Here is a 25223-nt window from a genome sequence, read left to right on the forward strand (position 1 = left end):
CAGGCGATGCCTGTCCTGCTGTCCCTCCCAGCTGGAGTGACCTGATGCGGCGCTGGGCCCTGCCCTGCAGAGCCCTGGAGAAGCTGCCCAGACGGAAGCTTCCAGATGCTGGAGTGGAACGACCTAGTGTGGTTTCTGTGCTGCTTTTGCTTCTGCTTGCCATCCGCGGGTCACTCCCGGCTTCCCATGGCTGGCCCCTGTGCCCTGCTTTGACACGGTGTCTTTCTGGTTCCCCAGCAGCTGCTCCTGCTTGCTGGCCCAGAGATGTCCCACATGCCTCCAACTTGCCTCCTTCCCGGGCAAGCACTACGCTCCCCAGCACCTTCCAAAGCCACAAACAACAAGCCTGGGTCTCTGCCCAACTAGCAAAGCCCCTGCCTCTACCACGCCCCCAGCCTGCTCTTCCCTCCTCCTGCGACGGAAGTCCTCCTGCCTCGCCAGGCGAGCCTGCTTGCTGTCGCCCAGAGATGGTCTTCCCCTGCCTGCTTCTGAGCCTCGTCTCTGGACACTCTCCCTGTGGAGGGACCTTTCTTTCTTCCGTCTGCTGAGCATCGTCAACTTTTATGTCCTTCTCCAAGTTCACCTCTTGCAAAAAGGTGGAGAATGGAAAGGGAACCGGGAGCTGGAAGGGCAAGCGGTCAGAGCCGCACACACCCAGAGGCAGCATGGAGATAGGGCAGGCGGGTGCGTCAGCGCTGCTGGGCCGGGTTCTGGCCGGAGGGCCCCTTGGTGCCTGAAAGGGAGAGTTTTTAAGGGACGTGCGGCCAGATTATTAAAACTCCGGTAGTCTAGACTGGGGGTGGGGGTGGGGGCACTGGGGTTAACAGAGAGGGGCCCATAAAGCAATGCGAAATGACTTGAAAACTGAACCCTGGAAAATACCTATTATATAAATCCGTTGTACGACACAATTCCTTCTCATTTTACTTTTATCTTAATATCGGCAATGGGGGAAAATATAGTTCATGCATCCTTGTAGGTCATTTCAGGTGATATTTTATTGTATTCCTTTCCCTAGTGAATAGTAAAATGATTTCTGAAGCTCACCCCTCTGTTTTGAATGAGATGCAGATATTTATAGATAAATAGGGGTGGACAGGGATCGATCCGATAGAAACTTATTAAGCATCTACTATGCTCCAGGCACTTCTACATGTTAGAGACACATCAGGAAATAAATGAGGTCAAGGTCTCTATCCTCACAGAGCTCTCCTTCTAATGGGGGAGAGGGACACTAAACACAGTAAGTCACTCATGTACTGCGTTACAGCTGGCGTGAGCGCGGGGGCATCTAGGAGGGAAGGAACAGAGCCTACAAGGTGGTGTTGGGATTTGAAATCAGTGGTCAGTCAGGGGACAGTTTGCTCAGTTCGGATGTGGGGGTTCATACCACAGGAGGGCTGGGCAGAAAAAAGGCAGCCCCAGGAAACTGATAAGACACTAAGGAAAGAGGCCCTGGCTGGTGTGGCTCGGTGGATTGCGTGCGGGCTCAAAGCATCACCAGTTCAATTCCCAGTCAGGGCACGTGCCTGGGTTGCGGGCCAGGTCCCCAGTAGGGGGCGCGTGAGAGTCAACCACACATTGATGTTTCACTCCCTCTCTTTCTCCCTCCCTTCCCCTCTCTGTAAAAATAAATAAGTAAAACATTTTTAAAGAAGAGACACTAAGGAAAGAATTGTGGGTGACATCGCTGGGAAGAAGCCCCTGCCTTATCATCCCATGTAGACGTGGTAGAAAGAGTGGAAGTGATGGGAGGGAGAGGGAGAGGGAGGTGAGATATCCCATTCGAATTGCTCCTAATGCTTCTGGGCCCTGAAACGGAAGCACACAGACTGGCTTTTCTTGATTACATCTGATCAAGAGCGTGATTTTGTTGGGCGGAGGGGCTGGGGTGGGGGCTGGGGGGGGTGGGGCCGGGGGACGGGGAAGCTCCTGCAATGATCTCTGCCTGGGACCATATGGGCCTCTCAAGAAAAGCCGAATTTAAACTAGTGGGAAAATGAGAACCTGTACGTATCTGCTTGTCACATCCTAAAGTTGAAACCTGGCTCTGGCCGGTGTGGCTCAATTGGTTGGAGCATCATCAGTAACCCGAAGGCTCGCAGGTTCAATTCCCAGTCAGGGCACATGCCTGGGTTGCAGGTTTGGTCCCCAGCCAGGGCACATACAAAAGGCAGCCGATAGATGTTTCTGTCTCGCATCAATGTTTCTCTCCCTCTCTCCCCCTCCCTTCCCCTCTCTCTAAAGTCAACAAACATGTCCTCAGGTGAAGATTTAAAAAAAAAAGTTGAAACCCGTGCTCACGTGACCACACAGGTGAACCTGGCATCCGTCTTGCCCTTCAACCTTGATGTAAGTTTCAGAACCAGGAAGCTCTCCAAGGGGCTCAGAGTTGCTGGAGCAGAGCTGGAATATGTCAGCTCAGTGCTGGGAGACCGGTAAGGTTTTTGAGTCTCTTTGATTTTTTTTTAACTATTTAAGCCTAAGTGGCAGCTGCAGATCTAAACGGGGGTGGTGGGGGGAGAAATGCCAGGCTGTTCACTTCCGCACAGGAGGCCCAGCCCAGCAGAACACACCCGAGGGATACCAGCCAGAACCAGGCCGTGACAGGCTCCTCCCACCTGCAGCCAGTCAACTACACGCCCAACACGCACACTCAACACTGTATGCACCCGTTTAGAAAAGAGAGCGCTTTATAATTAGAAGTCATTGCTACTTCTCTGGACACTCCTTTCCATGAGAATCTCTCGCAACCCTTTGCTAATAGGAGGTGCATCGGAAGCAGGGCTGGAGAGGCGCAGGCGCGGTGAGGTCCCCTGAAGTGTTCCGCGAGCGGGCCATCCACACGCGTCCGGAATTAGACTCAGCAGAACGCGATGCCCACTGGCGGGAGCTCACCACGTCCCTGCTGTTCTCATCAGCGATAAAGCTGCTGTTGAAAACACGGGCTCTATGTAACCACGTGTGCGTTAATTTTGTCATCTGCCCCCGCCGCCCCCCCACCCCGCCCCCAGAGCTCCACTGTGAGCCCTTTAGGAAACAGAGCACGTATGTGTATGACCAGCCTGCAGGCACCAGGTACAAAATCCCCAGCGGGACCCACCAGGCCATCCTAGCTCAGCCCGGGAGGGGCGCTCCTTGTGTTTCTAGAGTCCCAACACCCCATGCTCAGCAGAGCAACGGGAAAATCAATAGAAAGTGGATGTGGGCCTTTCTGAGACCCCAGCACTGCACCTCTGGTGTGAGAGGGCTCACCACACACTCGTTAACCGACTGCAAGGAAAAGAGCCATTCAGCTCAGAGCGGAAGGTCAGGGTTTAGGCGGCCAGCCAGATGGCCACACACCCCACAGAGGGATTCCCAGGAGCCACGGCTGGGCCAGGTCCCACTGCGGTGCCCCTTCTGTCCCTGGTGCTCCGAGTGTTTTTAAACAGCTGAGATCAGATTACGACAACCAATAAGGGCACTTAGGGGAAACCTAAGCATCCACGGGAGGAGGAAGGGCAGCTCCGTGGAAGAGAGGCACCCATGCCGGAGCAGAGACTCCTGTCCCTTCCACGGTCTCTCCGAGGTGAGATTCAAAGCCACTCAGAGGGAAGAGGTTACAGGGTGACTTTGACTCCTCATTTTGCCTCTTTCTAGAATTTTAAAAAATTGCTTGTGTTCTTATTATTTTTATAATTACAAATTGTTACTAAAGAAAATACCCTGGTCTGTTGAAAGGACTCTGATCGTGTGTGTGTGTGTGTGTGTGTGTGTGTGTCTGTGTGTGTCTGTGTGTAAACTGTATATTTTATATATGTGCATAGACAGAGTGGGGCAAAAGTAGGTTACAGTTGTTTATGTGGAGAATAATGCAATAATTAATAAATAATGATACAAGCAAAAACTGCTTCATGTACTCATAACTGTTAACCTCCTTTTGCCCCACCCTGTTTACACTAATTCTAATCGAAATGTGCCCTGAGCCTTTTTGCTCTGGTGGAACTCTCTAGAATTCCACTGCTACCTGTACACGCATCTGTAGGACCTTTATGGGGAAGCAGGCTGCAGGCTGCCTCGTAGAAAAATGAGCACTTGGTACTTTGCAGCCGGGGAAATCACCTCGAAAGAAAGGCTGGAGATGGCAGATTTCCTGAAAATAGTATCTGAGAGTTTCTGAAGTATCTGAGTATCTGAAGAGTTTCCTCCTTCAATCCCTTTTCCAAACAAAACATCCCACCATTGTTCTCTCTTTTGCCAAAAAGCCCGGTGCCTGAGAAGAACAGTGTTTTCAGCAGAACCCGGGAGCCCTCTGTGATGCCCGGGCCCCTCCCCTCGTGAGAGGCTGGCTGTGGTGTCTGCGGCGAGTGCAGCTCAGGGCGGGATTCACTGAGCAGAACGGAGAAGCAGCAGGGTGCTGCCTCCAGCAGACTGGGGTCTGGACCTAGGTGTGGCCACTCCCCTCGACACTTCAACACCCTGCTACCCGTGGTCTCGGCACCCCGCAGAGTGCGGCCCCTGGCCATACCAGGCCGGAGCCTGAAATGTCACAAGATCCAGGTGATTTATGGGCGCTTTGAACTTGAGAAGCATTGATCACGCTGCTCAGAGGAGGCCTAACCATCCTTTGAAATACGATCAGGGAGTAGCTGAAATCATCTTAAGAAACAGCCAACCATCTGCAAAGGCTCCGTACTCCGGGATTCCAACTCTATGACATTCTGGAAAAAGCAAAGCTCTGGAGGCAGTCAAGGACCGGTGGTTGCCAGGGCTTTAGGGGGAGGGCTGACTAGGAGGAGCCTGCGGAATGATTTTGGGGCAGTGAAACCGTTCTGTGTGATGCTGTTACGCAGGACACACGCCATTAGGTGCGTGTCAAAACCCAGGGAGGGTGCAGCACGGTGACCCCCAGGTGTGAACTTGGGACTTCGACTCATCAAAAAAAAAAAAACGCAGATGCAAATACGTCCTGCTCCACTAAGCATATTTGCAAATCACTAAACCACTGACCGGGGGGAACGTGGCATCGGGCACCAGTTCTACAGAACCAGGGTCTGCTCATCTATGTGTCTGAGGCTTTTTGTTTAAACATGAATTTAATGAAACAGAACATCATAACTGGGTGTGTGAATAAGGATGGGAAATGGCCTCGTGTTCCAAAAAGCCACCGCCAGCCACAATAGCACATTTGACACTAGTGGGACAGATGGACCTGATACAGGGATTCCTATCTTCTGTTCACGTAGCAGCTGGACATGTCTGGGAATCTCGAGGCGAGGAATGGGAGCGGGGGGCGGGGGTGAGATTTGGGCTGTGAACAGACCCTGCTCAGCACCATGTCCTGGACAACACAGCCACGTGCCAAATACACACATCGACACTTAAGGCGAGGGCGGTAAACGTGCTGCAGGCATGTACAAAGACAGACGGTCCTCGAGGCCGACCCTGGGCGCAGTCCCTCCCTTAGTCTGGTTGCAAACCCTGCTCCCGGGGCACTGTCATGGAGACAGCAGACGCCGGCTTCGGAAGCAGCGGGGAACTCGGGCTGTCGCAGCCCTCTCTGCGGGCTCCGTGCTCTCTCCGGGAGTTGTCCAACGCCCACCCACACAACCGACCACGTGCTGCTTGTGGCACCCCTTCGTTCCCACGGGGTGCTAGGTCTTCTTTTCTGCCGGGGTCCCAGACGCTGCCTTCTTCGCCGTCGTGGAGTTGGGCTGACTTTTGCTTTTCGGGACGTTTGGCTTCTTCTGTTTCTGGTTGTTGTTCTGAAGCGATTTCAGCCCCAGCATTTTACAATACTTGTTGCACTGGTGCAGCGCTTTGAACTGATCAATGAAGGTCATGGAACAGTTGCCTTTGAATCCTTTGTACCTGTGGGAGGAAACAGAATTTTTGAAAACGGGACCCTTCACCGGTTTTCAAAGAACCTTTGAGGGGAGAAACTAATGGCGTATGGAAATGTATGTATTCCCACTTTCGGCAAGAATGGCCCAGTGGTTGACACCACTATTGACAGAGAAAGCCAACCCCGTGGAATTAAGGCAAAGAAGAACCCTTGGTCACAATCTACGAATACGCAGGTGCTGGGTGCGGACAGGTGGAGACGACTGTCCTCTTCCTCTCAGTCACAGTGACCAGTGCTGGACCGTCTTGATAAACATTAGAAGGTCTCTTGGTGATCTGAAAGACACCCCTTTCACCCTGAGGTTCTGAAGAGAAAATTCTAGAGCTTTGGCACTGGACAAAATTATTTCGTTTAGACCCTTCAATTTACCGTTGAATGAATTCAGGCTGTAAGGCCGTGGGACCAGCCTAAGAAAACCAAGCAAGTTGGTGGGAGAGAGAAGATTGGGATGCAGCCCCCCAAGTCTCCCTCCTGCAGCAGAGCTCTCTCTTGTGACACCCTACCTTGGCCCCAGGAGCAGGGGACTCTGGGCCTTGGACTCTAGCAAGCTCTAGGAGGGACCATGTGGGCCTCCTGCCTGGGTGGGAGTAGGCTAAGGGGCTGTCCCTTTTGGCTGGGACATTTAATAAACTGTAAATGACTGTGTCTTCACACCCCAAACATGGTGGGTGAGTGTCCGCCTTGAATAGATAAGCCCCCAAGTCTCCTGCCCACCCACAGATGAACAAGATCCATCAAGAAAGCTGTCTGAAGGGTGGTGGAGAGGAAGAAATGATGTCCCAGCTGGTGTGGCTCAGTGGATTCAGTGCCAGCCTGCAAACCAAAGGATCACTGGTTCAATCCTCAGTCAGGGTACATGCCTGGGTTGCAGGCCAGGTCCCCAGTAGGGGGCGCACTTGAAGCAACCACACGTAGATGTCTCTCCCTTCCACTCCCTAAAAATAAATTTAAAAAACTTTTTTTTAAGAGCTCTACCCCTGGGAGTCCACAGTCCATTTTCTTATTTTTAAAAAATGGCTCCATTTGTAAAAGCCAAGCCCCCTTGTTGAAGGAAAAGTCAGCCCAGGACAGGAGCTGAAGCTAGCTGGGTGATAAAATTGTGCTGCCAACCATCACCTTCACATCTCCGCCTTCTCCTGTAGGAAGGACACCGTGGGAAAGGCTGACCCCGGGCCAGCAGCCTGCCTGCGTCTCCCCGGCCGGACGTGAGGCCGCCTGGGCCTGAAGGGACATCTCATCCCGCCCCGCGCTGGACCGAGGCCTTGCTGGTCTCCCCTCCGTTCCTGAGCTCCTCAGACAAACCGGGAAGGTCGGGGCAGGGGCGGCCTCCCCGACTAAGAGCCCTGGAAACAAGCACGGTCATCTGTCTCAGGCTGCCATGAGGCTCTTAAGACGTCCAGGCAGCATCTAGCCTCTGCAGAGGAAAAATCCCTAATTCACACCACGACCACCTAGAAAATTCACCCGTGGCTGCTTCAGCACTGCACGGCGGCCGCGTGTGCGATGCCAGGTGACAAGTGAGTCCTTGCACACTGGTTCCCGCCCCCTGGGACGGAAAAGGCTGAGTTTGGACATAGGAGCCCAGGCTTTTCACTACACATGGGCTCCTTCTTTTCTTCCACATTCTTTCTGCCTTTGGAGCCCTCACTGAAAGCCAGAGGAAGGCAGTGGGGACCCGGGACAGATCGGCTCGGGTGCGTTGCTGGGGAGCCCTCCTGGCCTGCTCCACGCCAGCTCTGCTGTCCAGCCTCCTCCCGGCATCCCCTCCTCACGCCTCCCCTGCACTGACTGGCCTCTCCCAGGACACTGCTCCTTGCCCAAGGACCTGTCCAGGGGGGGCTTTCAATGAAGGCCAACGTAACAAATGGATGGGTACCAGCCCCATCCTCAGAGCTACCTCGGCCCAGGGGGTCTCCAGACCACATTTCTGAACTTCAGGCAACACTGGACTTTTTTTTGTTTTGATGTCCAGCATCTAGAGAATGGAAAGTCTTTCTCCTTTCTCAGTTTGGTCCCTGTCTCGGCCCGGCTTCTGCTGTGGCCCTTCTTCCCTCGGACCCGCAGCCCTTGTCGTTGCCTGGGGAGAAAATAGAGCCGCATCCTTTGCGTTTCTCCATCGGGGAGCCCCGAGGTGACTTGCACCAAGCTCTAGTGTGACACCGAGCAATGGGATGTACCGGTTCCCTGGCTTGTGGCTGCTTGTCTGCCACATGTATCATCTGTCACCTGCAGGATGGGAGGAGACCACAGATGCGTAGTACCATGACAACCGTCCAGCAGGATTCTCACTGCAGGCACTCACCACTTTGCTCCTGTTGTGTGGATGCAACGGGTTGACTAGTGTCCCCTCCAAAAGGCATGTCCTCCCCAGAACCTCAGAATGAGGCCTTGTTTGGAAATAGCGTCATTGCAGATGTAATGAAGGTAAAGTCACCCTAGAGTAGAATGGGTCCTTAATCTACTATTGCTGGTGGCTGCCTACGTCACAAGAGGAGAACAGCTGTGAACTCACGGGGAGACCACGTGATGGTGGAAGTGGAGATTGGAGAAATGCGTGCACCAGCCAAGGATGCCAAGGGCCGGCAGCCACGCCCGGGAGAGAAGCTTGGGACACATTCTCCCTCACAAGCCCCAGCAGGAGCCGACACCTGGACATTGGACTTCTGACTTCCAGAACCGTCAGATGATAAACTCCTGTTGTTTTAGGCCACCCAGCAGCTTGTGGTAACTTGTTATGGTGGCCCTCAGAACTAATACAATGGGATAAAGAACCTTGCACTTGAGAACTTCTCCACACATTTCCATTTTTAGAAACTCTGGCTCTAAAAGTTTCTAAAAGTGTGGGATTTTACTAACTGGATCTTTTTGTCCGTCACCTCAACCCAGCCCACTTTTCTAGCCCATAGCTTTGCTGTTAACCTACTCGTCCTCACTCTCTGTCTCCGGGAGCAGAGCAATCCATCGATTCCACTGAGCATCCCCCAGTGGAATCTTTTCTCAACTCTCTTTTCTGTTGGATGGGAGGGGCACGCCAATTGCCCAGGGACCCTGTTAGAATGGCGGGTCTGGGGTGGGGTGTGCGTGTCCAACACGTGGGTGCAGCAGCGAGGAGGCCGACAGCAGTGTGAACGGCCTCAGCCACCCCTCTCAGGTTGGGAAACTTTTCTGTACTGAAACTGGAACACAGCTGTGTCTTTTCTTCTTGAAATGTGTGTCAGACAACATGGTAAAATCGCGCTGTAACGTTCCCCGTTGCGGGGAGCTAGGAGGCTGTTTTCCACAGTCCCCGCCCTCACTCGACACAGGTTTCTTCAGTACAGGCCCATCTCGCTTTACTGCGCTTCACAGGTGTTGCGTCTGTTACAGGCCGAAGGCGAGACCTTCCACCAGCCAAAAGATGGTGACCAGCTGTATTGCAGTGGTCCGGACCCGAACCCACAGTGTCCCCCAGGTAAGCCTGAATTCACTACGGGTTGAACCTGTGCTAGGCAGGTTTCTTGCTTTAAAACCATTCCCCTTTCTTCCCTCCCATCTTGATAACGGATGAGCCTTTCAGACTCACACAAAAATCGCCCGCTGACAGCATGACCACCTTCTCGCTCAGCTGATCACAGCTTCCTGGGCCATTCCTAGTTTCCAAACACACCTGGAGAGAGGGGGAGGGCAGAGCAAGGCTGCAGAAACTTCCAGCTCTGGCTGTGTCGAAGAAATCAAAGATCGTGTCTGCCTTCATAAAGGCCTCGCTTAAAGAGAACGAGGTGAGATAAGAAAAACCTACAGAGAATTCCTACCTTCTCTACAGAAAAAGCCAGAAGCTGTGAATCACCCAAGTGTTCATTCCACACCCTTTCTAAAGAAAATGTTAGTGTATGGGGAATGGCTACAGGGGTGCGGCATTGAAATAAGACCCCAGTTTGGTGTGTGCATGCGCGGGAGAGAAGACTAGGGCTTGACCGAATGCGGGAGTTTATTTGAATCTCTCCTCCTTCTCGGGGCTCACAGGGCCAGAGCTGGCCAGTCGAACCTGCCTTCTCCAGGCCGTCGTCCTCACGGCGCGTCTGCCCTGCTATTTGGGCCTTCACCGCCTCACGTGCGCCCCTCCGTGGGGAGCAGGCCATTCGCGCTTCTGTCCTGGCTTCTCCTGGATTTAGTTTCCATGCGCCTTACAGCTCCTCGCTCTTTCTTCCAAAGGCAGGAAGGCACGATGCTGGCCAGTGGCCACACTGAAGGATGCCCTTTGTGGCTGTTCACACCGAAAAAGTCCTGGTCCAGTGCTTAGGGAAGAAACCTGCTCAGGGTACATCTCTTTGTTTTGCTTCATTCTGCAACGTAAAATAGGCTTCCGGGTGGGCGGGGCAGACAACAGAGGGCAAAACTACTGGCTCTGGTGCCCTCTGGTGGTTAAATCGCAATCGCGCCATCTCCCCAAAACTCAGCCGCTGGCCGGGCCGGGGCGTGGGTTTGCCGGACGCAATGGGGCGCGCACAAGTCAGCAGGCGGGCACCGGTTTACACTGGTTTGGGGTTTGGTTAGGTTAAGTTTTCAAACCCTCCATTACAGAATTAGGCATTTTTTTTCTTTCTCCCTTCCAGAGAGCCCTAAATGGCTGCACAATTTCAAATCAGAAATAGGTTCCACAGTTAATGTCTTGTTGGGTCTGCCTAAAAAGTGGATTATTAGATGCTGCAACAATCCAATCTGCCAAACTTTGCAACTTGCCGTTTCTGTACTCAGCCCTGCCGAAAGAGTGGGTCCTGAGGCCCGGGGGTTGGCACCCAGGAGGAAGAGGACACATGCTTAAAATCACACTTCCAGGGGAAGTTGCATTACAACAAATAAATCATGACAGTTTCCTATTTTATCTCACAAAATTATAGGTAACTCTTTACCCTCAAAATAGCGCCATACTCTCTGACTTCACTGAACAAGGGAACAAGACAGGTGGCGTTTATGGGGGTGTCTGCAGCCAAGGTCCAGACTGCGACAGGGAAAGTTCCCTTTCAGTGACCCAGGGGCCCCGCTGCCTGCAGAAGATCCTGCCGCGGCTGGCCAAGACAGGGTGGGCGCCAAACCTGGGAGGATGTTTCCTTCCTGTTTCAACTAATTCAGAATACGGTTTATGCTCGTTAGTATTATTAGTTCTTATTAAATAAGTCCTATTTGCCTGCTCTATGCCTCTCCCAGCCAAGACTCAGGATCTTCCCACGGAGGTTAAAAGACCACGGGTACTGCTGCCTGCGCGGAGCTGGTTCCCCTTCCAGCAAGGGTGCACTGAGCACGGGAAGGGTGTTAGCTGGGAATAAAGAGCATGAGCTTCCTCAATGCTCCGTCATCCGCCTTCTCTCCTGCTCTAGGGAAGGCCTCGGCCACGTTCCCCAACCTCGTCCTCCCCCACTCGCCATTGCTCGACCCCCCCCCCACCCCCCGGGACCTCTCTCGGCCTGTCTGCAAGCTTCAAGCTGCAAGCTGCCTCCAAATCGGAGCCCTTTCTGAGCCTTTCCTCATGGTTTGAGCTCCCCTTTGCAGCACTGGTTCGCAGTCAAATCTGGCCTCCGAACATTGAGGAGCTGCCCTTTTCCTCAGGGCGCCTTGCTTCAGGCAGCGTCTGCCTGTAAGCCGGGCTTCCCCCTCCTGCACCCCCTGCTCCTCCTTTGGGAAGCAAGAAGGTTGGACATGGTTGCTGGTTTTCACTCCTGAGCGGGGCGGTTCCCAGGGGCCTCCAAAGGGACCTGCCAACCACCCCTTGCACTCCGATGAGAGGTTCCCCTTTTATCAGTATTTTTTAACTAAGCTAAGAAACGTTTCTTGGAGGGGGGTGGGGGGGATTGTGACTTAAAAGGAAAAGCTTAAAGAAAAGAGAAAAGTCTAAAAGGACACAATAAACAGGACGATCTGATATCCATCCCAAAGCCGTCTGGCTCCACAGCCGAGTGCCCTCCTCTCCCCCTCCCCCCCCCCCCAGCTGCTCCCTGACGGCCTCAGGACACAAGGCGCTAAGTGACACTTGGAGACGACGTTTTGCTCTGGGCTCCTGCCAACAGTCACCCTAATGGGTCTCATCCCAGCTGTCCCAGGCCAGACAAGTCACATGAAAGCTGAGAACAAAACCAAGGCACTGGATTTCTTTTTAAATTAGGAGAAAAAATGGGATCTGGGTCCCCGGAAGCGGTTAAGATGCTTTCCAAAGACACCTTCCATGATCACACCCTTAAGCTTGTCTTAGGCTTTGAAACTTCTTGAGCAAGTCTCTGCTCTGTTTTGGTAGACAGTTGTTCTAAATGACGGTATGAAATCTGACTAGTCTGGGGTCAGGCAGAGGCATGGCAGGGAAAGGAAACTGTTATTTATCAAGTACATACTGAGCTTCGGGGGCTAGATGTAGATTAGCTGGGGGACCCAGATCTCGATCTGGGCTAAGTCCGATCTCGATCGGACTAAATTCTCGATCAGTGGCTGCGAGAACTTAGAGTCCCGGCTGAGTCGAGGTCAGACAAGATCCCAGCACTCAGGCCGGGTCTGGATGACACCTGGGTTCGCAACATTCAGCAGAGAACATAGCGTCTCTCAAGGAAACCTTAACTCAGGAAATTCTTCTGGGGTCCAGAGACATCTCTTCCTAAATGAGGGCGCTGTGTAACTTTTCTAACGGGGGAACCTGTCCAGGACAAAGGCCTAGCTGGAGGGGCTGCTGGGACCGCATGTGGGCAACGGTACCGCCCTGGACAGCCAGGATGTCCAGTGGCCCTCTCCATCACACAGGCCAGACGACTTCCTGTGCCGCCCGCAGCAGGGCTGCCCGCAGGGGAATCGGGGTCAGCGGCAGGACCAGAGCTGCCTCCCGAGTCTCTCTCTACAACCCCTGTGTCCCCCCCTGTATCACACCCGCTCCCGACCAGCCGTATCCCGAGCCCAAGGCCATAACCAAATTCCGATGTTCAGGACACTGTTCAGCACAAGGGATGGAGAGAGTGCCAACACAAAATTTTATTATTTGGAGCAATTTCTCAAGAAAAATATCCAAACTGCATCTCAGTTCTAAAACCCAATCCACCGACTCAGACTCACGGACCAGAAGGAAGGTTACCAGAAAGAGCGGCCCTGGCCGGGGGCTGGGCTGCAGCATCGTCCCCTGCACCACAGGGTCGCAGGTTTGGTCCCCAGTCGGAGCACACGCGGGAGGTGGCAGCCAATCGATGTCACTCTCTCCACCCCCGCCACGCTCTCTCTTTAAAATCAATAAACATTTCCTCGGGTGAGGAGTAAAAAAAAAAAAGCGTCCTCGCTCCACTTTTTCCCCAAATCCCTCTACTTTACTCTGTCCTTCATTAAGGTCGGAAATGAGTTTACTCATTAGAGCCCTGCTGAGGCCAATGAGCTGAAATAACCAGAAAGCTCACGCAGATAAGTCGTTACCACCCGGGAGAGAAAGCCACAAGGTTCTGTATTAGCCATAAGGTTTTGTTTGCTGTATTTCTGATGCTTTGACATCTGGGGCCTTGCTGGACCTGGAGAGGCTGCCCCTCCCCAGGAATGGCCAATTCCTAGAGAGAGTAATTGATTGGCACCCTAGAATGCCTTTCATATGCAAATGAACCGATCCAGAGCCCTCCACCCCCTCCACCTCTATTGGGGTTTCACAATCAGGGCCACTTTCTCCCCAGGGCGGATACCAGACAACTAGGGACAGCCCCTACACACCGGAGACCACTGAAAATGTTCACACTAGATAGTCTTAAGCCCTCGCACCCATCCCTTCCTGCAGAAACCACAGGAGGGGCCTCACCCACATTTCCCGACTCCTGCCCCCTGACAGAGGGCCCCCCGCCCCCCCCCCCCCCCGCTGTTGCAGGGCCTGTCCCCTCCTCTCGGAACCGTGAGTAATAACTGTCTTTTCAACAGCGAGCGGCTCCTGCCTGATTAGTTGGCCTCACCCAACCTCAACAATAACAATAACAATAACAACAAAACAACAATAACAATAACAGCACCTGCATTTTCAAACAGAAGCCATCCCTTCTGCAACTCATTCGCCCTCGACTGCCTTCTCCCGACAAGCGGTCTTAGTGCCTGGCAACAGCAGCCGTGGGCAAGGCAACGGTGGCTCCAACCCAGCGCTCTGTTTCCACCAGGAACCGCGGGAGCCTGCCTTCTGGGCCATGGTCACGCAAGGCAGCGAGCAGGCGCAGTGTGCGAGAGACGCGCCAGAAAACTGTGGCCGCGCTGTCAGGTCTGGGCGCGCTCCGCGCAAGCACCGGGAAACAACCACCAGCTACAAGCCGGTTACTAGCTGAGCACAGCCCTGCCAGAGCCATCTGCCCCTGTAACCATCCTGGAAGTCTGGGAGCCGCCTGAAGGACTTTGGGGAAAAACCGGGGGAAATACATAAAAATATGCAAGCTGAATGTGCTGCATTCAACTGACATATATACATAATTTTTATATAAATATATATATTTTTATTGACGCTTCTAATAGCGAAGATGTTAAACGTGCAAAAATGGAACATTCGTAGTTAAAAGAAACCCCAACCACGCCGGCGTCTCCCCATGGCACTCCTGTTAGTAATTAATCCTGAAATGCCTTTGCAGCGTTCTTGTCGTTCCAACGCTGGGACCCAGATGTGTTTCCCTGGGAGGACCAAGTCCACAGATGTTTTATGTAAGCGGGAGAAATGAACTGAACTCGTCCCAAGCACATGGGTCACCCACCGGTAGGACAGGAAGCCTGCTTTGCCCACATCGGTGGAGCCGTGTCGGCCCGGAAGGTGTTGGGGAGCCCAGAGGGGAAGGATAAGATGCACTTGATTTTTTTTTTTCCCTACTCACCCTTTAGCCAGCGTTGCTATGCCCACGTCGGTCAGCTTCATTCCCACGCCTACAGGAAGGGAGAGCAGAGAGAGAAGCGGGGTCAGACAGGGGGCCCCCCCGGGAAGGACGGGGCGGGGCGTGGCGGCCCCTTCCTGCGCCCACACACACTCTCCCCCGCTCCATGAGCAGAGGCCCCCTTCTGGCGAGGCCAGCAGCCTTACAGACCCGCGTCAGCCTCACGGACCGGACCAGCGCAGGCAGGCAGGCCTCGGCAGACGCAGCAGTTGCGGGGAGGCCCGCCTCTCTAGGGCGGTAGCTAAGGCGCGTGTTCCAAGCTGCTGGACCTCTGCTTCGGTCTCGCCATCGCAACCTCGCGACGGGCCTTTGAGGGCAAGGCACGGGACCTGCTAGTCTCTCTGCACCAGCCAGACACCAGTCCTGAGTCTTGCTTGCCCTGACACTTGTTCTATCTGAGCCAGGCGGGGATGGCTGGACCCTCCCACCCCGGTCAGCAGGTGACCCGCTCACTGAGGGGCCTGGCAGCACAGAAACCAGTCTGGGCTGTGGACAAAGGAGCCGCCATTGCGCCAAAGCCAGCCCTGAGGTTTGACCTGACGGCCAGCTTGCAGAGCTCTGTTTTCTGAGGCTCAGGAAGGGAGCCCGAGGAGGTAAAGGCTCTGATCCAGAGCCTGGACCGCGGCAGAAATACAGGCCGGGCTGCTGGCGGGCTGGCTCGGCAGCCCTGCCTCCCTGCTGTGCACCTGTGAGCTGCATTAGTTAGGCACCGCGCTTGGGGTGAGCTGGTGAGCATTTTAAAAGCCCGTTTCACAGGTGGCCAAGAAACTCTCTCATTCTTTTAAAGCTGCTAACACCTAGAACATTTGTAGAAATGCTTCCCATGGCTTTTATCACCGGACTGTGCTTTAAAAAAAAAAAAAAAACACCAAATTGCAAAAGTCCTCTTTGGACATCTCATTTTGTGGAAAGCTATAGTGGAAAAACCAGAGCTCCAAGCTGCACAGAAGTCCAATTTTAAAAGTCATTTGGCAAAAGGTCCTTGAACTTGAGAATTGCTTTTTCTTGCTTCTCACAGTTAACCAGCTGTCACAGCTTAGAAAAATAGAATATGATTTTTTAAAAGGAAACATCTCTCTCTTGATTTAATAATTTGCTGGCAATTCAACCAAGGTTATTAAAGTTCTCTATAGGACAATAATTTTCAATTCTAGTGTGTGACTATTAAACTGTGTTGGGGATGATAGTCCCCTAAGGGTCGGCTCTGTTGGAAAGAAAGTAAGCAGCAGTATGAGTTCATCCTCCAGAATTTGAGTTCTTGGGTCTCTTGGGGGACAGCTGACAGCTTCTTAGGAACCCTGGGGGTCTCCCCAGTGGGCAGATCATAGGGCCCAGCTTTCACCTCTCCGACCTGCAGGACCCGCCACAATCCTATCAACAAGCACATGCAACCAGGGAGGGAGTAACTTGGAACAGTCTGAGAAGGTAATGGTTGAGTTTGGGTTTGTGCGTTTCTTCAGCGCTAACCCCAGTCTCTCAGCCAGTTTATGAAATCTGAATGCTGTTGAGAGCACAGATGTGCTGTCCTGTGCTGCAGTGACGACGGTACAGAAAAGACGTCCCCCAGCAGCAGCTGCAGAGGGTAAATAAACACCATCATGAAACACCCCATTAAACCGCACACCTCATTTGCGGAGAGAGGTAATATTCCACCGGAGTTGTTTACCAGTGCCTGGACATAAAACTAGCTGGGCGTGAAGCTCCAGGGTGTTACTTTTCGGTAGGAGAACTCTATTTAATGCAAAATGAACTCTGAAGGAGAAAAGATGGGGAACATCTGATTGCCCAGCAGCGTCTAATTAGAATAGATAGCAGTGCACTGAAACCACATTGGTGAGAGTGTGGCTGCAACATCTCCTAAAGCCCGCGGGGTGGCTGCCTGCAGCTCGCAGGGCAGCCCCATCTGCAAGGCCGCAATGTCGTGCTTCCCAGCTGGCTTTCAAGGAGTCCCCCACGGGAGCCTCTGACTTCAGGAGACACTTGGAAATCCCTTGCCAGTTTGTGAATCTGTGATTTCATGCACAGAGCTTGGGGTTTGGAGTCAAATCGTGAGCTCAAGCCTTGGACCCTCTGCTAGTCAGCTGAGGGACCACAGGCAGTGAAATCACTGCTTCTGGGCCTCTGCTTTGTCATCTGTAAAATGGGGGTCCCAGCATCTTATTTGCAGTGTTATTTTGAAGATTAAACAAAAATAATAGGAGAAAAATGAGTGCATACAAAACCTCGTGAAACCCAAGGCAGGTCTGTAGTCTGGTTAATCAGATAGTATCCATGTGAGTCTCTGGGTTTTGTCTTGGCTTTTTTTTTTAAGATTTTGTTTATTTATTTTTAGAGAAAGGAAGGGGGGGGGAGAGAAGCATCCATCGGTAGCCTCTTGCATGCCCCCAGACAGAGACCTGGCCGACAACCGAGGCATGTGCCCAGACCAGGGATCGAACCGGCAACATTCTGGTTCTCAGGCTGATGCACAATGCACCGAGCCACAGCAGCCAGGGCAACCCCCCACATTTTGATGTGCACTATAGTTCTGTGAGATGTTAGCACTGGGCAAAGCCAGAGGAAGGGTGCATGGGGATGTCTGTACATTTTTTGCAACTTCCTGTGTCTATGGTTAGTTCAAAATAAACATTGTTAAAAACAGGGAATATCTGTTTCACCAAATGTGTCGCTGCCTCACTCAGTCTTCACCACGACCCCGGGTGACAAGCGCTGAGGCGCCCAGAGAAGTCCGCACTCTGCCTGAGGCTGACCGCCGGCCACTGCGGCGGCCACGGCGGCTGGAGCCCAGGGGCAGCCCGGCTCTTCGCCGCCCTGCCATGGCTAGATCTGAGCACCCGTGGCTGGAGCGGTGCCTGACATTCAGCAGTGCAGCTTTCAGCTGCAGTTCAGATTTTTCTTGACTGGAAAGGAAAGGGGATAGGAAATCCTGTGGCAGAGCTCCTGGCGCCCCACCCATCGTCCTCAAATACACTCGCCCCGCCTCCCGGAGCCACCACCGGCATTTCTCTGAGACCTTTCTCTGCTCACAGGAGGCTGCTCTGCTGAGCTTGGCTTGCGCCCGTGCAGGTGGAGTCTTCCACTGGTAACTAGAGCGGGGGTCACCCCTGGGTGCGGCGATTTGGGACGCATGTGCTGCCCAGGCCCCCAGGCTTCCCCCAGGAGGCGTGAGCTTCGGACGCCTGCAGTGGTAGCTGCCTGCACTGGAAGGTGCCCTGCCGGCTGCCTTCCCTCCCCCTGTCCCACTTCTCCACGCTCCTCCCAGTGTTTACTGGGATCTCCCTGACCCCCAAATATTTGTCCTTGAACATCTGTGCGCAGTAAGGAAGAATCTGGACCAAATAAAGTTTCAATCCTCCCCCCGCTCCCAGGGCTCATTTCTAAACCCTTGGAATGTCCTGCCTGATAAAAGTAGCTTTGTCTGCCGGGGACCTTGGGTTGCGTGGTGTCAGCTTGACCTCTGCAGAGGCTAGAGACTGAGGTCAATTTCACGGGCAGCCAGTCGTGCCTACGTGATGGACCCCACTAAAAAGCCTGAACACCAAGGCTCGTGTGAGCTTCCCTGCCTGGCTGGCAGCTGTCTGTGTGTGCTGCTACACGTCAAGGCTGGAGAAGTAAGCACCGTCCCCAGGGCACCGCCAGGAGGGGACCCCTGGGACCTGCTGCCTGGTCTCTCCCGGACTCTGCCCCATGCACCTCTGCTCTTCACCGATGTCAGTCTGTGTCCCTTGGCTACAATACATCATGACCACGAGCACGACAGCTTTTCTGAGTTCTGTGAGTCCTTCCAGCAAACGAGCGAACCTGACGGGGGTCCTGGGGACCCCCAAACTTGTCTCGGACTGCTTCTGTGGGGAACCCAATGATGACACCCCCCCACTACATACAACAAACGTATTCACTGTTCTCATAACGATGTGTGTATAAACTGAGCACATGCTGCAAATTCATCAAGGGGGCCCGAACTCCAAAGTAACTGTGAGAGACCCTGGCACCTATTATGAATGAATGATTACATCCTAATTTAACTTTTGGCACATCCGGATTTTCATCTGTACTTCTGAACCTGCGCCCATTGAGGATACAACAAGGAGGTCAACCTTTGGTTGCCTGTTGTGATTGGCATGAATTGTTAACATGTACTTTATGACTCCACTGGGCCAGTCATTTCCAGTTTTGTCACACCTTGTTTCTGATGAGGCATTCGCAGCGCCCTCTGCTGGTGAAGGTGCATAGAGGCAGCCAGCACGCCTCCCTCCCACCTTTCCCCCCCCCCCCCCCATCCCGCCACCCCGGCCCCCTACAGTCCCCTCCAGGGCAGGCTGCTCTCCTCACCCTGCATGTCGGTGACCAGGAGGCAGCCCCCCGTTTTCTGGTATACCCAGTGCTGGAAGGTGCAGCACTTCTGACCCGCCTCCGAGTCTCTTCTCAAGAAGTTGATCTCCTTGCCGTCCCTGATGGAGTACTTCACGAATTCTCCCATCAGCTCCTCCTCCACCGTGGCGTAGGGGATGTTGTTCTCAGGCCGATGGATGAGAAAAATAGGAATGATCCTGGAAGGCAAGGGAACATGGGCACATGTCATGCTGTCCAGTGGGAATAAAGATTTTGGGGGGTTTCCTACCCTTACCTGGAGTAGCAGGGAACCGCAGAATAAACCCCTGGGTTCCATGAGATTTAGACTAAAAATGCCCCCAATGATTATTCTATGACTAAAAGGATGTGCTTCTGTTTTTCCTTTGTCCCTAGAGTTGGCCAGAAACTCCTCCAGAATTGCTCATGTAGAAATGGGCGTCTCATTATGGTCATATCTCAATGACCCCTTGGTCATGTGATTGCAATCCATCTATGCATGCATCCTATGCCCAGCCTTCCAGCCTTCCTTCGGCCCTTCCTTCCTTCCATTCAGTCGGCCAATCAACAAACATTCACTCAGTGGCTTCCAAGTGTCAGACACTCCCCCAGACTCTATGCTGGAAAACAGCAGTGAAGGAAACAGGCACGGCTCTTCTGGATCTGACATGTACACGAGGAGACAGGCAGGAAACCAGTAAATGTATACTGCTACGTGCAATGAGAAAAGGCGGTGGAGGGAGGCTAGGAGGCCCGGCGGGTGGGGGAGGGGCCGCTATTTTACTTAGGGAGGGCAGAGACGGCCTTGCTAATGAAGGACGTTTGAGCAGACACCTGCAGGAAGTGGGGGGGGGCGGGGGCATGAGCTTATCTATGGGAGGAGCCTCTCAGGTGGAAGGAACAACTTATGGAAAGGCTCCTGGTGTGCAGACTCCCGGCTGCAGGGCCGTGAGCGAGGAGCAGTGCGGTAGATGAGTAGGGACAGGGGGAATGTGAAGCCAGACCCTGAGGCGTCTGGTTGGCCATTTGAAAAACTCTGCTCTACTTGTACTGAACGGGACGAGAAGCCATTGGAGGATGCTGGGCAGAGGAGTGGTCTGATCACAGCCTGCATGTCTGGGATCACTCCGCCACTGTGTGTGGGCAGCTGTGCGAGGCCGAAGGCAGAAGCAGGGAGACCAGAGAGCAGGCTCTGCAGTGGTGATGGCAGCTGGAAGCAGAGAACAACCAGATCTTCAGTGCGTCTTCCAGCACTATCCGCCCACGGTCACCCTGTCCTGGAGGATTGTTTCATGCCTGCTGCTCTTGCCTCTAACCGCCCCTACTTCCTCCCCCAATGTCACGCTCAGCTGATGGCCTTGCTTCCCGTTCCAGTGTGAGAACTCAGTGCCAGCGGAACAACCAAAGCTGCCGCCCCACCTCTTCCCATCCCCCGAGGGCTGCACTTACCTCCTCTGCCTTCCCCCGCTCCTGTGCAGGTGCCCTCTCTGCCCCTGCCTGAACCCTCTCCCCGACGGGTGCCTGCGGCCCAACCCCTCTCAGAGACGTTCTCCAGCAGTCTTCCCTCTGCAGCATCCCTCTCAACAGCATAGCAACACGCTGCATGCAGTGCCTCCACGGAGCACGTTGGCCCTGAGCTCACATGAAAGCTCCTATCAGTTGTACACGCACTGTCTCCAGTCCTTCCCTCCCATTCTCTCTCGAACCCCCACCCCCCCCCCAAGAGCCTTTCCCACTGAAGAGGCATTGTTCAGCCGCACCACGAGCAGCGAGTCGCTGAGTCTAATTAGTGGTCTCTTACTCACCCTCAGCTTACTTGCTCTCAGTGACACTCAACTCAGTTGCTCTCACTTCTTTTTGAAACACCTTCCCATGGCTTCCAGAAACTCACTCCCTCTTGGTTTTCCTCCTGCTTCCCCGGCTACTTCTTCTCCCCCACCTCGAGACTCCAGCCTGCCCGGCAATGCTCTTCTCCCTCACCCACCACTCCCTGCAGGGGGCGCTATGTGGACCGTGGGGTGGACGAACCGTTTGCCTACGAGCCAAATCCAGTCCCACGTCCGTTTTCACTCAGCCCACAGGCTAAGAATGAGTTTTACAGATGGACATTGCGATCGATTTGGTCACCGGAAACACCCACTCTGAGCCCCAATTAGGCAAAATGTTACTTTAAAAAAAATTTTGCACTCTTCTCATTAGTAAACCTATATGCCAAAAATTATATACAATAATTAGTATTATATTTTAAAATACACCAGTAAGGGTGTGTTACATAAGGATCTCCACAATAGCCTTGATTTTTGCCTCTTGACCACAGAGCCCCGAACAGTTGCTATCTGGCCCTTCACAGAAAGGTTTGCCAATCCCTGGTCGCGAGTTTTGTGTTCTGTTGATGACTATCATCTTCCTCCTGATTTCCTTCCTCTGCCTCAAAAGCCACAAACACGTTCTTGTCTCCCCATCCTTTAAAACAGCCGCCGCCACCTTCCTCCGTAGGGACTTCGCCCTGCCTGCACTCTCACCAGCCACACGCTCACAAATTCTCCCGCGGTCGGGAAGGAAAGGGGTCTCGGGTACGGAAATGCCCTCATCCAGCTTCAGCGCAGTGGTGTACTTACCAGGGTGCCGACATTTGCTTGGGTGGATAAACAGTTCATGAGTGGATACAAGTAACCAGTTTAATTTATCCCGGTAGGATTCCAGGAAGAGGGTATCCTGTGCCCATATCCGGATCACTCAATTCACTCTTTCTGGACATGGATCGTATTTTATTTTCACCGTGGGACTAATCATCTTGTAATATTCTCGTGTTCTCTTATATGTGCTTATTGTTCAGACAGTGTGATATTCGTGAGAGTAGATATCCTTTCTTTTCTATTTAACATGATAGGTGCATTTGTTGAATTCATCCATCCATCCACACACACATTTATTTGAAGGATATTTAACAAGTGTCTTTCTGTAAGCCTCTGGCGGCCCAGTGACAAACAGGATAGCAGCCATGGGTGTCCTCACAGCTTACAGAGAAACCAGTCAAAAGGCTTGTCTTACTGGTCCTTTTCACCCTGTCGTCCCTCCAGCCCATGCCCCCAAGTCCCCAACAAGTCGGAGGTAGAAATACAGGAGACGGGACACTCACTCTGGCACTTCCCCGAAGCCTTCCAGAGGCTGTGCTTCGGCAGCGTAGATCTTGGCATAGTATCTGGCAGTATTTTGAACGTAGCATTCCTGTATCACCCAAACACATGGGGAAGCCCAGTGATTAGAGGAAATTCACAGAGTTGTTTGGTAAAGCTCATCAGACTTCCTAACGCAGGCCAAGCCGATGGACCCCCGACCCCTCCCCTGGCTGGGGGCACAGAAGCCACAGTGATTGCTCCCCAGAGCTGGCCACTTGCAGAGCAGCCCTGAGCCCCGCAGGAATGACCCAGGCGAAGGTCATGTGGTCTCTGGGGCCAGGTGTCCCCGAATTATAAACTCTGTAGAACTGCATGGCTGAAGTTCTTCCCTGAACTAGGGGGGGCTGGCCCCTCAGCAGGATGTCAGATCAAGCTCGGGGCTGGCTGGGTTTCCCATGAGCTCCCCCATGGAGGTTCTTCCTCAAAGGTGTAATTTGAGTTGTAAATAGGGAACACCTCGACAAGACTGTCGGCGCAGGAAAAGCAAATTGGAGTCTGCTTCCCACTCTGTAAGGCATTCCCCAAGTGGGAGTCTGGATGCAGAGGCACGCCCATGACTGGGCCAGATGACAGTGAGGATGGAAGGGATACTCGGTGAAAGGAAGGGGAGAGGAGGGTGGGCAGGAAGAGAATGAAAAACAATGGGCAAAATCCTATCCCTGCAGAAGAGGGGCTGCCTTCACGTGCACCGAGTCCCACGTGGCACAGCCACACCGGGGAGAATCCTGGGTGGCGAATGCCTGAAGGCACCCAAGACAGTCCCCTAAGTCCAATCTGCTCATTCTGTGGGCAGAAATTGCAAAAGCACACCCCACTGGTGAAAGGGGTAGGCCCAGCACTCCTGAAAACTTGGCCACTTCTGGTGTCAAGAATGGAGCATGCAGACCGAGGTGAGAGGGGAGGCAGGGAGAGAAGCTCACGCTCTCCTCCCCTCTGGCTGCCAGAGTTCTGTGACTCTCTAGCACAGAGAGGTGGGCGTGTAGCTGGAGACTCAGGGTGCTCTCCCTTCGTAGATTATGGGCTGACATTGAACCAGACTCAGGAAGGCCGGAAATGGGGCAAATGCTCCTGTCCTGTCCTGTCCTGTCCTTCTCAATATATCCCACCCCCTCCTCCTCCATCTGGAACAAAACACTCCAGGAACTCCTCCTGCATTTAGCTGTCTTTGAGGGTCCTGGCCTCCAGGGTAGCTTACGTGCCAACCCCCCCGCCCCAGCTTCCCCTGTCATCCTGTGTCCAAGTAGATTCAAATCCTCAGGGATCTCTTGGGACTTCCTAGGAGATGATCTCAGCTCGGGCCAGTGCTGGCAAGGCGCCTCCAGACACAGGCTGAGCTCCGTCTGGCTGGCACAAGGCCGGGAAGTGCTCCTCGGAATTGAGACACAATCCCCGGCAGTCAGCCCGCACCCTCAAGGGGCAAGAGCACCCTCTTGGAGCCACTCCCCTCAACGCGGAGTCTGGTCACCACGGGTCCCTCTCCCTTCTCAAGGGACACCTCCGGTGCGGGTCGGCCCACCTGGGCAGCGAGGGTGTAGTTCCTCTGGACAAGCTCGTCGTTGTTTCTGGTCCCGTAGGCCACGGCATTGTGCACCTTGAGCACGCAGGCGTGGCCGGGCTGGAAGACAGGCAGGAGGCCCCGCATGACTTTGCTGCGGAAGGCTTTGCGGTGGACGCCCTCCCCAAAGTGCAGCTCCTCCGTGGCGATCTGGCCTCGCAGGCGGTCCCCGAAGTAGCGGTCCCGGAGGAAGTCTTCTCTGAAGATGAGCTGGCTGAACTCGATCTCTTCACATCCTGAAACACGGCTCGAGTTTAGTTGCACTCCACACGCTCCTCAAGGGCCCGACCCACCCCCCCTCATCTTTGAGCGATGGCTCTGTTGGGAGTCAGGTGTGCTTTCCCCTTTTAGGTTCCACAGGTCAGCCTTGGACTCAGCAGGTGGCCCGGGGGCAGCGGGAGTGTCCCTCCGCAGCAGCTGCTCAGCTGTCGCTACACCAGGTGTGCACCAGTGCCAAAGGAGAGCCCGCACACCCACCTGTCATTTCCATTAAGATGCAAATAAATGGGGTTGTTCTCCTAGACACCTGGCGCTCTTCGGGCACCTGCTCAGCTAGTCAAAGTGAAAACTCAACTGAAGAAACAAAACACGCCGTGTGTCAGAGGTCGAGAAAAAACCCCTGCAGGTGGCCGCACGCCAGTCTGGGGCTTGAAGGAAACAGTCTAAGCCCAACCCCCTCCACATGTTCCCGGCAACTCCCACTACAGTCTGACCTCGGTCACACACGATATGCTTCCGGATATCCGTAGCCTCGGGAACTGATAACACAGGCCTTACGATCAGGTTGAAATGGCTCATGAATTTCCATTCATTTCTCAGTCATTCCTAAGCTCTCCCTTCCCTGGTTAGAAGAGCCCCCGGGAATATTTCTTCCACCATTGACTCCAGGAGCTATTTCATACTTGACGACGGGCCTGCCCCCTGCATCCCACTCACGTTAGCTCACCTTTCACATCCTGGTGACTGGAAAGTTGTTCGAGAACTGGAAGAAGATACAGAAGAGAATGCTTTCAGTACAATGGAACATTCATTTCCATTTCTCACGTATCGGAAACGGAAAAGCTGAGGTTTACCTTCAGGGGTAAGGTCAAACGCCGCCGTCGCTTTCCCGTAGCTGTTCTGGATGCAGCAGTCATAGAGGCCCTGGTCCTTCTGGCTGGCTTGGACGATGGCCAAGGACACAGTGGAGTTGTCTCCTGCGCTGGAGTGGGGGATGGTAACATGGGTCCTCATTCTGAACTTGCGTTTTTCTAATACACTTAAGGTGAAAGGAACTAGTGTTTCTCAGACCGAATGTTTTCAGCCAATGTGTTGGCTAAAGGACAAGATCACAATAAGCTGTTTAAATAATATTTTTATCTGTAGGGCAC

General features: G+C 53.5%; 1 protein-coding gene across 3 annotated transcripts in view; it reads right to left on the bottom strand.

Moving 5' to 3' along the window:
- Window positions 1-25223, bottom strand: part of ALPK2 (alpha kinase 2) — a 100795-nt gene that overhangs the window by 648 nt on the left and 74924 nt on the right. Inside the window, exons 7-13 of one of the 3 annotated variants that reach the window (XM_045849991.1) lie at window positions 24927-25054; window positions 24800-24835; window positions 23815-24089; window positions 22259-22347; window positions 19102-19319; window positions 14713-14761; window positions 5066-5853 (exon numbers count right to left, since the gene is read on the bottom strand). In XM_045849991.1, the coding sequence (XP_045705947.1) occupies window positions 5637-5853; window positions 14713-14761; window positions 19102-19319; window positions 22259-22347; window positions 23815-24089; window positions 24800-24835; window positions 24927-25054 (1012 nt within the window). In that variant the 3' untranslated portion in view covers window positions 5066-5636. Of the gene's footprint in view, window positions 1-5065; window positions 5854-14712; window positions 14762-19101; window positions 19320-22258; window positions 22348-23814; window positions 24090-24799; window positions 24836-24926; window positions 25055-25223 lie in introns of those variants that run through there. The other 2 variants (XM_045849992.1, XR_006787000.1) reach the window with 2 other exon arrangements.

The sequence above is a fragment of the Phyllostomus hastatus genome, unplaced genomic scaffold (genome assembly GCF_019186645.2).
Source record: "Phyllostomus hastatus isolate PE091 unplaced genomic scaffold, TTU_PhHast_1.1 phas_contig_80, whole genome shotgun sequence".
NCBI classification, from domain to species: Eukaryota; Metazoa; Chordata; class Mammalia; order Chiroptera; family Phyllostomidae; genus Phyllostomus; species Phyllostomus hastatus.